The sequence below is a fragment of the Nanorana parkeri genome, unplaced genomic scaffold (genome assembly GCF_000935625.1).
Source record: "Nanorana parkeri isolate BGI_ZX_2015 unplaced genomic scaffold, ASM93562v1 scaffold156, whole genome shotgun sequence".
NCBI classification, from domain to species: Eukaryota; Metazoa; Chordata; class Amphibia; order Anura; family Dicroglossidae; genus Nanorana; species Nanorana parkeri.
In genome coordinates, this window is record NW_017306424.1 from 374,629 (window position 1) to 389,307 (window position 14,679).

Below are 14,679 nucleotides of genomic sequence, written 5' to 3' on the forward strand. Positions count from 1 at the left end.
TCAGCTGCTACCATTATCACCTTTTCTTGCCAGCTTCTGAATAGGACTACAAACAGCCATGGTAGTCTGCTATAGTTAGGCCTTGTCCACACAGGGAAATCTGGCAATCCTCTCGAAGGAACCTGTGGATTTGATCATATATTATGTGCATGTGAACTGCCGCTTAAAGATTGAGAGAGAAAGGGAGAGAGAGAGAAATGGAGAGAGAGAGAAAGGGAGGGAGAGAGAGAGAAAGGGAGGGAGAGAGAAAGGGAGAGAGAGAGAAAGGGAGAGAGAGAGAGAGAAAGGGAGGGAGAGAGAGAGAAATGGAGGGAAAGAGGGAGGGACGGAGAGAGAAAGGGAGAGAGAGAGACACACACCTTCCATTGTATAAATAGGTTCAGCAACATAATGTCCCCAAAAAATGAGGTCAGCTGCCTCCCTGAATATACTGAATGATCAGGTTTTTCCATGAATGGATTCTTTCTTCCCTGATGGCACATTGGGCATATTCCAAGATGACAATGCCAGGATTCATCAGTCTCAGATTGAGAAAGAGTGGTTCAGGGAACATGAGACATCATTGTCACACATGGATTGGCCACCACAGAGTCCAGACCTTAACCCCATTGAGAATATTTGGGATGTTCTGGAGAAGACTTTGAGTGGTCCAACTTTCCCATCACTACAAGATCTTGATGAAAATTGAACAACTCTGGAAGGAAATAAATGTTGTGACATTGCATAAGCTTATCAAGAAATGCCACAGCAAATTGAGGCCATAATGAAGACTAAAGGCGGACCAACTAAATATTAGATTTTGTGGCTTTTTTTTGGCCAGGTGGTGTATGTTTGTTTTACAGATAACCATTTATTGCATGACAAAGGGATTTCCTGAGCACCATGGGTTGGCTTGAGAAAGCACAGGCAGCATCTCTCCCTAGTTAAGAGACAATTCACTCCCATGACATACGTTTGTGATGTTTATCTGCAGCTATTGGTCTATGTAATTGACTAGCTTTTTGTAACACATGATATAAAGAGAGGAACGTTTAAAAAGTGCCAAGGCCTCCACCAGCTCACTAGAAGATGAGGCTAAACATAATACGGTATTCATATGTAAAGTTTTATATTTCCCCAAATTAATTACATATATTTTTAAAATGTTTTTTTTTTTTTTTTTTACTCCTAAACATGATAAATGAAGAAAAGATTATGAACCTGCTATAAGTTTCCTTGAATCCTGGTAACATGCCTGTGGATTGTGAGTGAAGGATAACATGATTTGTGCTGTGTTCTTTTTCAGAGAGGACCGAGAGGCCAGATTCCAGGCAAGCAAACTGGGGATTGTAGCAGCATTCCGATCATGGGCAGGTTAGTGCGAGTCACTCGACAGTGAAAGCCGCATTCTCCCAGATCACTTCTCCGAGATGTGGGGTATTACAACGTTTGACGTGTTGCATCTTGTCTGCTCTTCTTGACGTGTCTTTTCTCTTTCATCTCTCCTCATTGTTGTCCCCTCACTCAGTCTTATTTGTCTAATTGTACAGTGGTGTCACATAATTTGTGTTGCCTGTGGCAGTCATTGACATTCTTCTTTTAAGAGTCAACCTTAGAGGGCTGAAATATGAAATTGCCATCACTAACGTGATTGCAAAGTGTATGTCAGGGCAAAAATGTGCAGTACATGTCTGCAATAGATGCACATGTCTCCATGTTTTATCCCTTTTAAAAGAGCAGCAAGTACAGGAAAAAAACACTAATATGCCAGCAAAACTGTGTGCTCCTAACTCACAGTTTGGGCTGACAACACAGGTGGGATTTATCAAAGCCTGGAGCAGCTGTGCATGGCAACCAATCAGCTTCCCTCATCAGTTTGATACATTAAGATTTAAAATTGAAAGAAACAAGCTGATTGGTTGCCATGCACAGCTGCTCCCGATTTTGTCGCCTCCAGTTTTGATAAATTCCCCCCAGTGTCTTTGCTGCATTGAACTCTCAACCATAGCTGTCAGGCCTACCTGATTCACTACATAATTCCGCCAATCCTCAACCAATCAGCTTCTCTCTTCAGTTTGTTCACTTAAGATTTGAAAATGAAAGATAGAAGCTGATTGGTTGCCATGCACAGCTGCTCCAGATTGTGTCTGCTCCAGTTTTGATCAATCCCCCTCAGTGTGTTTTGTCTGGGGGGGATTTAACAGAGTTAACAGAGAATATAACTTAATACGTGGTCCTTAAGGGCCTGTTCACATGAGATCAGGTGCTGATCAGCAGACGTGGAGCTGCTGATGCAGTGCGTTTTTGATGCGTTTTGGGTCCGGATGCTGACTTAGCCAAGGATCTGTCTGTGTGCAGATTCAGCCTCCGAGGTCACTTTCTCCTTAGCTGCGTTGCGTTTTTGTTGCGTTTCGTGCGTTTCCGGACCGGACAAAATGTGACATGCAGTATTTTTCTGTCGTAAGCTGAACGGACTGCGCACGTGAGAACTGTAGCCCATAAAACACATAGGGATACATTGGGATGCATTTTGAGTGCAGCAGCGTACGGATCCGGTCAGAACACAAAACGGACGTCGTGTGAACAGGCCCTTAGGCTTCCTTCATTAAGGTTAAGGTAGTGATGACCAGTTCCCCAAATCTGCCCAGCTTATAGATGTGATGACACAAAGGGTCTGCCCCCATTCCATGACAGGAGCACAGAAGACCAGAATGCTGGCTGCCCCAGAACCAAAGCTTAGGGTAAGTATTAATCGCCATTAGATCCCCTAAGATAAAGCGAGCATTCATTCCTAATTACGTGGCGGGTTGGTTGATGACACACATTACATTATTTTGGGCCAACCAAAACATCACCTTTAATCCCTACTATGGCGGCGACAACACAAACAAACAGTTACCTACACCTTTGAAGAGCCTGCTGGCGCCTACATGGGACTGAATGATTCCTGAATTCTTCAAGAATATGTCCAATGCTGGTACAAGTAAAGCTACCTATATATATTTGATAAATGCCCCCCACTGTGTTTAGAGAAAGGGCTCTTGGGAGATGTAGTCCTGTAAGCATGCCTATGTAAGTGAGATCCCATCGGCTATATCTGGAAGACTTTTCCAAGCCTAGTGGCAATGTGATGGGGAGTAATAAAAGCCGTTTCTTACTACAGGAACAAGATCAAAGGAAAAAAAAAAGTCTGGGACAAGTTATAGAAAGGGATATTTGGATAATGCCGGGACATGCACTTTAAATTATCATTAGAATACAGGATTTATATAGCACTCCAGGCAAAACTTTTATTAACTCTTGCAGTGGGGCTACCCCAGCACTGCAAGGGTTAACTGCTCCTTGGCGCAATCCTCCTGAGGCGACTTGCTCTTAGACCGGTCCTTCCAGCCTCACTCCCCCTCCTCTACAGTTAGGCACCTTACAGTAAGGCACACATTACAGTATTGTTTTATGTTAAAAAATCTGAGGGTTTAATGTCACTTTAAATTCCTCTGCAAAGGTGGAAATGGGCTTTAAACGCTTATCAGTACCACAATCTTTTGTGTGAGCGGTTGTCGGCCTTTAACCTGCTTGAGAAGAATGTTCAGAGATGCCAAACTCTCTTTGCCTTTACTTTTATTTGTTTTCAGCTCGCTGTTGTGTTCTAAATCTTCTGTCAGGGTGTTAATAGACACCTCTTCATCTGTATTGCTGATATCCCCCGTCACTGAAGTGTATGTTGTGTTCCTTCTTAGGTATCATTAGCTTATGCAAGCCTGGGAATTCTGGCATCCATTCTCTCATCGGAGTTCTTTGTATACCAAACATGGAAATACGGGTAGGTTATTGGTATTTGTTGACGACCGCCATTACTTTCACTCTCTGTTGTTCAACATTCTGTGTCTTAAAGGTAATCTTTCCCTTGAAAGTAAAACCCGCCTGTCACACCCAGTTCTTACTCAGTCTGCCTGGCCCTGTTGTCATGCACATTTTATAGGGTTGGGCTTAGTGTTTGGGTTGGGTTTTCAAAACAGAAAATACATAAAATCCATTACAATAGTTACCTCTCTTTGTGTATATTTGGCAGACAAAAGAGTGGAGCGCGGGCTGTGGCATGATTTCTGTGTATGGGTCGGCAAAATAAAAATTAACAAAAACACATATTTAGTACATCTCTGCAATAAATGCACAGTCCCCCATGTTTTATCTCTTTAAAAATACTGCACATACCTGTTGATCCTGCCAAAAATCAGAGTGCATAGCTTCCTGTGCTCTCTGCCTGTGCTACACTAAAATCGAAGCCCTGTTTAGCTCATATTATATTGACAACAGAACACCTCCCCCATGTAATTGAGATGAGGAAACGGTGAGATATAGTCCATATCTGCTGCAAGCAACCTAGGGTGACAACGGTGGTCCTGGTCACCCTTGGAGAGGAAATGTGATACTAAAAATAAAAGAAAAAACTTGCATCAAAGGACTGATGAGCTCTAATAGATCACATTTTTTTTTGAGCAGCAGATTGTTGCTGCGACTGCAGTTTAAGCCAAAAGTGGATGCAACCAAATTTGATTGGTGCTAAAACAGCTGTCAGTTCAGTAAGGTGCCGTTCACACTGAGCATGTGGCTGTGTTTTTTGCAACAGAAATGCTAAAATCTAGGGATGTTCCGATACCAGGCATTTTCACGAATACTTGTACTCGTGAAAATGCCCCGATTCTTAAGCCCGATACCGGCCCTTTAAATTTTCGAATAGCAGCGGCCGTCCATATCGACGCTTGTGGGGACCTTGGCAGCCTGCTGGGGACCTGCAGATAGCTGTTCATGGCAGTGCCTGTCGGGTTCTTTATCTCCTCCCCCTCCTTCCAGGCGCAGATAGCTGTCCATGGACAACCCGGGGGCGGAACTACCGCCCCAGGGCTGGAAGCTGGGGGTTCCCGCCGCACACTGATGGGGAGGACTGGGCCGGGAGATGGATGAAAGTCACTGGGCCCAGCAGCGCAGATAGTTGGCCGGACTGGACGTGGCAGCATCGCCGGTCTGGACATGGGAGGGGGGCCGGCATCGCCAGTGAGGTGAAGTGCCCGCAAAGCCACTGCAGATGTCCAAGTCGCACGGGTGAGATTGACACACAGCCTGGTGAGAGGAATTCTGCTTTGGGGGACATGTATTCGCAGAACACATGTTCCCAAAGCAGAATACTATTCTGCCTTAGGGACATGTGTTCTGCTGTGGGGACATGTATTTAGCCCTGGTGAGAAACTGCCCTAAAATCATAAGTCTGTGTTGTTTTAGAGAAAAATGTCACATGTCCCTTTTAAGAAAAAGTATCGGTAATTGGTGTCGGCAAGTACATGACGGACAGTACTTGTACTTGGTCTTAAAAAAGTGACATCCCTACTAAAATCTATTGTGTGTCTTTAGAACCATTTCCTATGGCAGAATGCTGAGATTTTGTTGCGTGCCCTTTCTGGTCCCATTCATAGCTTTTGAATTAAATTTCAAGTGCAACACATTGCAACATGCTTTCCAAAGTTCTTTGAGTGGACAAGGCCTACCAGTATGTCTGCAGCCCACATTCTAAATCGGTGATGCTAACATTAGCCAGCGTCCTTTACCCTCTTCCTTTGCACCTGTATTTGCATCATAGGCTACTTTAAAGCGATCCCCCACAATTTCCTCTGTGTATGTTCACCTACAGTGCAACGTGCCTCATAAGGCATTAGTGACTTGAGCACACAAAGCTGTCACTTGGGCCCATCCCCTCCCGTTCCTTACTACTGAGCTATCACTATAAAATATGGCCTTATTGACAAAAACCTGAGGTGCAGGAGGGGATGGGTCCAGATGTGCCTTCAGCAACTGAAGTTTCCATTTATGTATTGCAGCGATCTGTGTTTTAGGGCCCCCTCAGTGGTATTGTAAACATTTGTACACACACCTTTTAGTTAGGGAAGTCTGCCTGGAGTTTGTAAATTTGATCACTTAAGCTCCCTGTTCGGCCATCAAAACTGTATAGCGTAACTTCAGTGTCATTATAAAAAGTTGTACACGTGTGCTGTCCATGGTCACTTCAGCACATCGAAGCTGTGGATGACAGGGCCGAGTACAGAATGGACTCCCAAGAAAAGGATTTGATGGTGAACAAAAAATGTAAATCGGCACTGTTGCTACCCAAGTAAATGTTGAATAGATTGCACATGGGACTTTTAATTGCAATTAAATTTCATATTCTGTCTTAATCCTTTATAGGGAAAAAACACCTTTTCTTTAAGTTATTATGTTTTCTTTTGAATTGAAAGAGGTGACATTAAACTCCATTCCCAAAAGCAATAAACCTTGCAGCATTTTCACACACATAACACATAAGTTTGCTGTAGGCCTATTACTTTATCAGTTTTTAGGATCTTTGTATGTTAGACATTTCACAAAGATTACTAGGGGGTTAACATTTTACATTTCATGCAACATAATTACTAGACCACATCTCAAGACCACATATTGTGCATTTAATAAGAAAATTATGGAGATAATATGATAAAAAAAATGAATCACCTTCGCCTGTAGTTGTACTTTGTTTCTGATTTTTTTTTTTTATTCTATCACATAGCGAGGTCTTCTTGAGATACTGTATGAAATATTTCGCCTTCCTCTTCCTGTGGTGACAAAGGACTTTATTGAGGCACTACTGAGTGTAGGTAAGTAGCAGTCCCTGATTCATGGTGTGATAAACTTGCAATTAAAGGTTAAGGCTGAAAAAGTAACTTTTTAGTTTGGAACTCCCAATACAGTAAAATAAGTTACCCTCCTCCTGCACATTCTACAATTTTTCTGGGAAGAGAGAGCTGCTCTCACAGATTTTAGTGGTAGTGCCACCTGCTTGTAAAATCTGGTAATTTCATAAACCTAAAATGTATCATTTCTTGGCGAAAACGGCTGAACTTAATTGGCCAAAATCCGGTCCACCTAATGCAAGGAGCGAACATCACTGAGGTTCCATTATCGTTTACAAGCATTTTGTGGCAGATGGAAATCTTCAGTGTTACTTCAAAGAGTGTCATTCAGTCCAGAGAGGATTTCCATTGTTGGGCAATGCAGATTGAGAATATGATAAAATACATAAGAAGAGGTTAACTTTTGTGAAACCACATTTCAAAATAGTCAAAAACAAATCAAACAAAAACATTACCTATAGGCATAAAGTGCTGTCATGGTTTGCAAATCTGTCTTTCCCTGTAGAATGCAATCTTGACCCCATCACTGTTTGAGACTACACATTGGACCACCAAGACACACACCACGTTAAATGACAAGGGAGGAGGGACCAGACTTAAGTTTTACAAGAAAGCCTGAGATTTTCATTTAACCTAGAGATCCTTCCCCTTATATTGAAAAGGTTATCAGGCTATAACAATAAAGCTTTGTATATTATAAGATTAAAATACATCCTAGTCCACAGGGGTGCATCCTTGTCTCTCTTCCAGCCCAAGTTCTCTCCTTCTTATTTCCATGCCACCTTCTTTGCTCTGCAGGCGGCTATTACTACCCAACTTTCACAGCTTGCTCCCTGGCGATGCACATTAGATTTGGCGATTACGCACAGGAAGATCTAGCTGGCCATCATTATATTAAATGGTTGCCATGCTAACAACAATGTCCGCAATATGTCGCATTTTGCCGCTATGGCAACATGTATACAAGCCATATCATAGAAGAACAAGTACTTAACATGGAACACAGTATTTTGGGGATTGCAAGAGGTGTACAACCATTGCCTTGTCTTTAAAATGCCTTATTTAATTTTATTGAATCCAAAATATAAATAACATTCGTTTGTGCATAGAACAATACATAAAACCAATAAATAATCCCCTAACATATGTCAGCCTCCCAGAGCCACATTACCACTACACATTGTATAGATAAGAGTTCAATCAATGGTGTCCAATATTCATATAAATTGTGTCATTGCTGTCCATTTATATATTCACAAACATTTCCATTGTGGCATGCATTTCTATTCCAACACGTTTCACCGGTATGCTTCCTCGCAGGATCGAAGGCAAATTATCTAATATAAATACACAATTATTACATTGTTCAAACAGTAAAATAATTTAAACTACTACTCACCCGCAGGGTGTCTGAAAAGGCAAGGGTTCTTCCCAGCAAAGGAGAGGTTTAATTGTCCTCCCCCGGCCTGGTTTGCTGTGGGACCACAGAGACAACAAATGGAAGGGAGTCCCAGATTACTTGTATGGTCCCAAATTATAAAAAGGTGGAAGTGGGAAGGTGGAGGAACAGAAAAATAGTATTTACAAAGGAAAGACATTACTTTTTTGCAATATAAAGGGGGAAGAATTCAATGTGATTTAGGTTGAAAATTATGCGAATGGTCCCCCATAAGCTACTTATACCTCTGGATCTACTAAGGGTTTTGACTTTCATTTTTCAACTAACGTCTGTTTATGTATTTTGTATCTGTATTATCGGTTAGAATTGCCCATGATTTCGACAGGTTTACGATTTCTTTCTGAATCTCCTAGTATTTCAGATGGAGAAGGGAATGGATACATAACCTGTAAAGGAATGAGAAGGGGATCTCTTCAAAGGCAGGAAAATCCTCCCTTAAAGGAGAACTATGGGGTTAAGTCTTTTCCTCAAAGTTCTCTTTAGGGTAACGGGAGGACACAAACTAGCGTCTTCCCGTTACCCTAGGCTCAGTATACCACAAGCTGTAGCTCGCGGTGTACTGAGACGCCGCAGCTGAAGCGGATCCCGACAATTGTGCCGGGATCCGCCCAGCTGCGTGAGTGACAGCTGGCTCTGCCTATCTAAAGGCAGAGCCAGCTGTATCCGCCCCATCCCTCGTCCGTTCCGCCAGTCAGCGCTGGCGGATTGGAGCGGGGAGGGAGGAATCCAGCCCCTCCCCTGTCACGGCAGAGAGCAGTGACAGGATCGAGAAGTGAGCGAATGCCGGTATCTGTTCGCTCACCTCCCGATCTACTGAGCCGACCTGTGACAGTATCATTGTCACAGGTCGGCTAGAACTATGAGGTAAGTGGAAATCACTCAACTCATAGTTTTCCTTTAAGACAATTGTCCCCATTGGTAGATCTTCCATCTATTTCAGTTCAGTGACAGCTAAAGCCCAGACCTTTGCCTCAATTTTAGTCCCGATGACAATGTTCATCAAATCAAAAAGGGAGGAGGAAGCTCTCCAGTGAGGACACAGCTATAATAAACCTCACGGGTTTGAACTCTTAGCTACGTTATCCATAATAAGAAAAAAAACAATAATTGGCTGTAGATAGTTTAATCAAAGAATGTATCTTGTGATCTGAAGAATCGTTTGGATGCTGAATGTTTAAATGTAATACATATCCATTCTCTTATCATAAGATCCGAGTCGCTTTCAGGAGTCTTGGAGGCTTTCAGATGAGTTTGTTGCAGCAGAAGCTAAAATAATTCTTCCACATCGAGCGCGCTCCAGGTATGTGCTAGGTGCCATTGATAAGATGCTAGCAGGGGACTAATCAGACCTGGGATTTCATCTGTGGTAAATAACCAACAGAAAGTAATCATAACAGTTGTATGAAATGCATGTTGAATGTTAAACCTCTGACATTCAGATCCAAGCCAACATATGGACTTTACTGGAAAGTTTTACTGGGAGAAATGAGTTGGTTACTATTGCTTAACACCCCCAATGAAATGCTAGGTGACTGGCATTCTGATCCATTGGCATTGGTACTTTATAAGTCAAGAACTAGAGCAAGCATGCAGATCAGAAATTATAAGGACAGTTGTTCATGAAAAAGTTGAATCCCTTAAAATAAAGCCTTTCTGGACTTTTTTTCAGTACAGTACCCACAGAAACATCAGATTAAAGTAGTCAGATTAACTACAACATTTCTTTGAAGTGACACTAAACTCAGGAGTTAAATCTTAAAAAATGCATTAAACAACAATGTATCTTATTCGTGTATAACTCAAATCATCTCTGAATTGGTGCTGACACTGTCCTTCCTTCTGGAGGGTGGCTACTTTTGTTCTCCATGGTCCCTGTGTGTGGTGTAGTCACTGCTCCAAGCTCACTCCTGTGATGGACTACAATATCTTGTTTAGTTTACTCATTTGTATTGAGATTGTAGTCCATCCCGGGAGTGAGCTTGGAGCGGTGACTACTTTACACACGACAGGGACCATGAGAAACAAAAGTAGCCCCCCTCCAGAAGGAAGGACAGTGTCAGCACCAATTCAGAGATGATTTGAGGATCTTCAGCCGAGTGATACACAAATAAGATACCGTGTTTCCCCGAAAATAAGACACTGTCTTATATATTTTTTGGCTCAAAAAAATACACTAGGTCTTATTTTCGGGGGATGTCTTATTTTTTTTTTTTTTAAATGTATAACAATCCAAAGTTAGTGCAAATCCAAATTAAATAATACAAAATGGTAAAGTTAAGAATATGGTGATCAGGGCAATCAGGGGTGCCGTACCTTTCCAAGAGCAATTTGGTAACCAGAATGAGCGAAGTGCGCTTTCACTATCGATTCCTCACAGGCGGAGTACATTTGGTATCACTCCGCCTGTGACAGGAGTCGGCGCTATAGAGGAAATATCAGCTTATGCGGCTCTGCTCCCTCCGCTGCCGCCTCGCTTCCTCTAGCGCTGGCTTCATTGGCACCTCTGATTCTCTCCTGCGGCTCTTCAGGTTCCCCCTTATGCCACCACCGGCCCTGGGAATGGTCACAACTAGGTCTTATTTTCAAGGTAGGTCTTATATTTTAGCAATTTCCAAAAATAGTACTAGGTCTTATTTTCAGGGAAACAGGGTACATTTTTGATAATAGTTAAGGTACCTGAATGCATTTTTAGGATTGCTGAAGCTGATTTTGATTAGTTGCTGTGGGCAATATAGTTATTGCAGTTTGTAGTACTTTATTTTTTTTTTGTTCATTTGGTCTAAAACTCAGAATATTCATACAGAAAATCTCTAATTTTACAGGCCTGATCTCATTGACAACTATCTAGCGCTTGTACTTTCTGCATTCATTACAAATGGCTTGTTGGAGGTAAGCATTCCGGAAAAGTCATGTGCAGCTGTGCTTGTCTGTCCTTCCTACTCCATATAACCCCTGTGTGGTTTGATTTAGGGCCTGGTGGAGGTGATAGCAAGCAGTGATGATGATGTGTCTGTCAGAGCAACAATCATCCTAGGGGAGCTCTTGCACATGGTATGTTTTATTGGTGATTACCTGGAAAAAATACTGGACTTCTGTGCATAAAACTGAATATTGTTTCAAATCTTCCTGTTTCTTTTTTTTTTTACTGCAGGCAAACACGATCCTTCCCCATTCACACAGCCATCACTTACATTGTTTACCAACCCTGATGAACATGGCGGCATCGTTTGACATCCCCAAGGAAAAAAGGCTGTATGTTTTATATATAAGATACTAAGTTTGTGTGGTTGGGATGTTTTCCTGCATTTGATGTGCATTTAAAACATCAGATGCAGGTTATCAAAATCCTGTTTACTTTATTGAGCAGTAGTTCTGAAAGTTCAGAGGCTGCTAATGACATGCTTTGCATTCCTAATTCATAATGTAAAAAGCTGCACATGTCACATCTAAGCAGCACTTTCTGAATACAGACCTTTGTGTCAATGTGCTTGTAAGCATTTGTTCCAGGACTTTCAGTTCGATATGTTTCTCTGCTAACCCTGACCATACACATTTAAAGAATTACTCCAGGATTATGTGTTTATTAACCCTTGCAGTGGGGCTACCACTGCACTGCCAGGTTTAACTGCTCATTTGTGTCTAAGTAAAAAAAAAGTTAAACTCGCTCGATGCTTTGCCCCAGCTTGTTCATAGACCAGTCTCTAGAGCCTCTCTTCCCCTCCTCTGCAGCGGTCTAAGGTTCCTTAAAGGGTCTCTAAACCCTCCGGTTTTTTTGCATATATCTACTGCTCCCGTCCGAAAATCCGAAACTGCTCAGACGGCCGCAAAGCATCTTGGGGCGGGCACAGTTCGGATTTTTGGCCGGGAGACGAGAGACACAGGGTAAGTATATGGACGCGTGCACCCGCATGCAGACACTGTGGGGCAGGAAGTACCAGCAAGGACAGAGAAGTCATCGCTGGATTGGAGACCCGCAGCAGCGCTGGAGAGAAGGCTGAAAAGGACGGGAAAGAAGAGGAAGATTAGATTAAGAGACAGTTAAGGTAAGTGCTGACATTAACATTGGGTGGAGGGAAACATTTTTTTGACTTTAATGTCACTTTAAATCATCACATCTATACACAGTGTATAGACATGAGGAAGATTCCTGCAGCAGAGGAGGAGAAAGGCTGGAGGGAGCGCTATGATAGCTGGTCTGCTCTGAGCGTTGGGTATTTCAGTATATCTTTATTTTTGATCCTAGATATTACCAAGCACTTAACCCTTCCAGCGCAGGAGTAGCCCCACTGCAAGGGTTAAGAAAAAGTTTTTCTGGAGTTCTACTTAAAAAGCATTACTTGGTCTTAGGTCTAATACTGCTCGGTCTTCCAAACTGGTCTGTTGAGTTTAACTTCGTTCCATAGGTTGTTATTTTTAAGGTTAACTTTTAGAGATTAAATTGATTTTGAGATAATCATGGTGCAAATTTGAAATGTGAGTGTCAGTTCTACCTGCAGCCACATTAAGACTAATATGTGTGATCTAAAATTTGTAGACGGGCCAGTGCGGCATTAAACTGCTTGAAACGCTTCCATGAAATGAAGAAACGAGGACCGAAACCTTACAGCTTGTATCTAGATCACGTTGTACAGAAAGCAATGGCTACCCATCAAAAACGCGACCAGCACCTGCGTGTACAAAAGGATATTTTTATACTGAAGGTAGGAAGAAAAGTGCTTTTCCTTCATCAAAAAGGAGAACTCTCAAATGAGTAGCTGATGAGGTTACTGTGTATAGTCTCTTTTGTGCCTTGTTTACATCTACAAGTGACAGCTATACTTAAGTAGCGGTAGACTGTGTTTCCTGATGACGAAATGTGTGTTGATCTGCCCCATGTTGGCTCATAGAGAATGTTGGTTTGCCTGAAGCAGACTTATAACTTGCCCTCCACTGCAGGCGTTGCTTTTACTAGACAAGTGACTTTTCTCCATTACTAACTTACCATGGCATAATTTCCACTGTGTCTTGGTGTGGAGGAGGTCATCTTGGTAGAGGAGCAGAGCTTTGCTTCCTTATGTCAGTGCTGCACCCATGACGGCTGGTGCCTTATATCTAGTCGGGGAATATTGAAGAAGTGGAGATATCACAGATCCCCAGAATTAAGGCAGCAGACAGATTCTTGCACTGCAGTTCCCCAGCTACAGCTTCCACTCCAGCAAGGATAACCATGACCAGAACAGTAGTGACGTCCCTAAATCCCACTCTAAATATCCTGAAACTAGCAGTCAGTGGCAAAGTGCCTTAAATGATTTCACACAGCAAATATACAGCTATGAGACAACAGAAGAGTAGTATCTAGGCACATACACGTGTAAGGAAGTGCACTGCTGTTATCCAGAAAGAAATTCAAGACTAAGGGTACCTTTGCAGTCAAATTTGAGAAACGCGGACTATGTTTTACGTGTTCCCATTCACTCCGCATACCTAAAAAGAATATTTCATACATTTTTAGTTGTTTCTTTGGGGTTTATACATAGGACTCTATGGGCAGCGTCTACTGCTCTAGAAAGATGTCAGTGTGGCGATAAGAGACAGACTGAAGACTAATTGCAGAAATATGTCACCAGCACACCAAATCAGTTTTCAAAACAGAAAAATGTCGATTTATTGACACATGCTGTCTCTCAAATACAAGCGCTTTCGGGGCCACGCAGGGTCCCTCTTATCAAGCTCAGAGATGACAGCATGCGTCAATAAATGGGCGTTTTTCTGTTTTGAAAATCGATTTGGTGTGCTGGTGACATATTTCTGCAATGTGATTATCAGCGGCGCCATCCACAGTCATTGGAAGCTCCTACCTTGGAACCTATGTGGGAAATCTGGTAAGGGATGCAGCAAGACACCTTTAGACTGAAGTCTAAGACTCTGCAATAACATGCAATGTCTTTTTATCTATCTTTAAAGTGTAGTTCCACGTTTGCTGTCAATTTTCAGAAATTCCACTATATGTTTATGTTCCTATTCACACAGCATATCTAAAAATATTTTACAAATAAATATATCTTAGCTTTTTAGCTGTGTCTTTGGTGAAGGCCTTTGTGCAGATTCCAGGCTACCCTGAGCAGTTTGAGAGTGAAACTAGATGGTCAGACTGAGCTTCCTATCATTAACACACAATGCCTTGAAGGCTTTAACCCTTTGTTCACACAGACAGTGTTCAAATCTAGTTTACAACTGATAATGAGATCTGTCAGCACCGTACAGACAGGGTTCATTATTGTAAAAGATTAACATTATGTAAGGGGAAACTAGGCAGGTTTTGTAAGCAAGTAAGACACACTTAAAAATGTAAGCAGCAATTTTTTATTTTTTAAGTTGCAATGAGAATGGAAACATATAACAAATATAAAGTAGATGTTATCCCAGTCTGGCTGCAAAAGTGGAACTACATTTTACAGCGTATCTGGGTAAGAAAAAACTCCCTTGGCCTGCCTCTGCACTGCAAGGGCTAACTGCTTGTTAATGTCTAGGGAACGTGTGTAAGTT

The 14,679-nt window shown here is 42.1% G+C and overlaps 1 protein-coding gene across 1 annotated transcript in view; it reads left to right on the plus strand.

The window, feature by feature from the left end:
* The window catches only part of RICTOR (RPTOR independent companion of MTOR complex 2), a 144,975-nt gene that overhangs the window by 85,373 nt on the left and 44,923 nt on the right, over positions 1 to 14,679 (plus strand). Inside the window, exons 10-17 of the mRNA XM_018554400.1 lie at positions 1,286 to 1,353; positions 3,717 to 3,799; positions 6,572 to 6,659; positions 9,364 to 9,454; positions 10,977 to 11,043; positions 11,125 to 11,205; positions 11,306 to 11,406; positions 12,689 to 12,854. Coding sequence (XP_018409902.1) covers positions 1,286 to 1,353; positions 3,717 to 3,799; positions 6,572 to 6,659; positions 9,364 to 9,454; positions 10,977 to 11,043; positions 11,125 to 11,205; positions 11,306 to 11,406; positions 12,689 to 12,854 — 745 coding nt within the window. The remainder of the gene's footprint in view (positions 1 to 1,285; positions 1,354 to 3,716; positions 3,800 to 6,571; positions 6,660 to 9,363; positions 9,455 to 10,976; positions 11,044 to 11,124; positions 11,206 to 11,305; positions 11,407 to 12,688; positions 12,855 to 14,679) is intronic.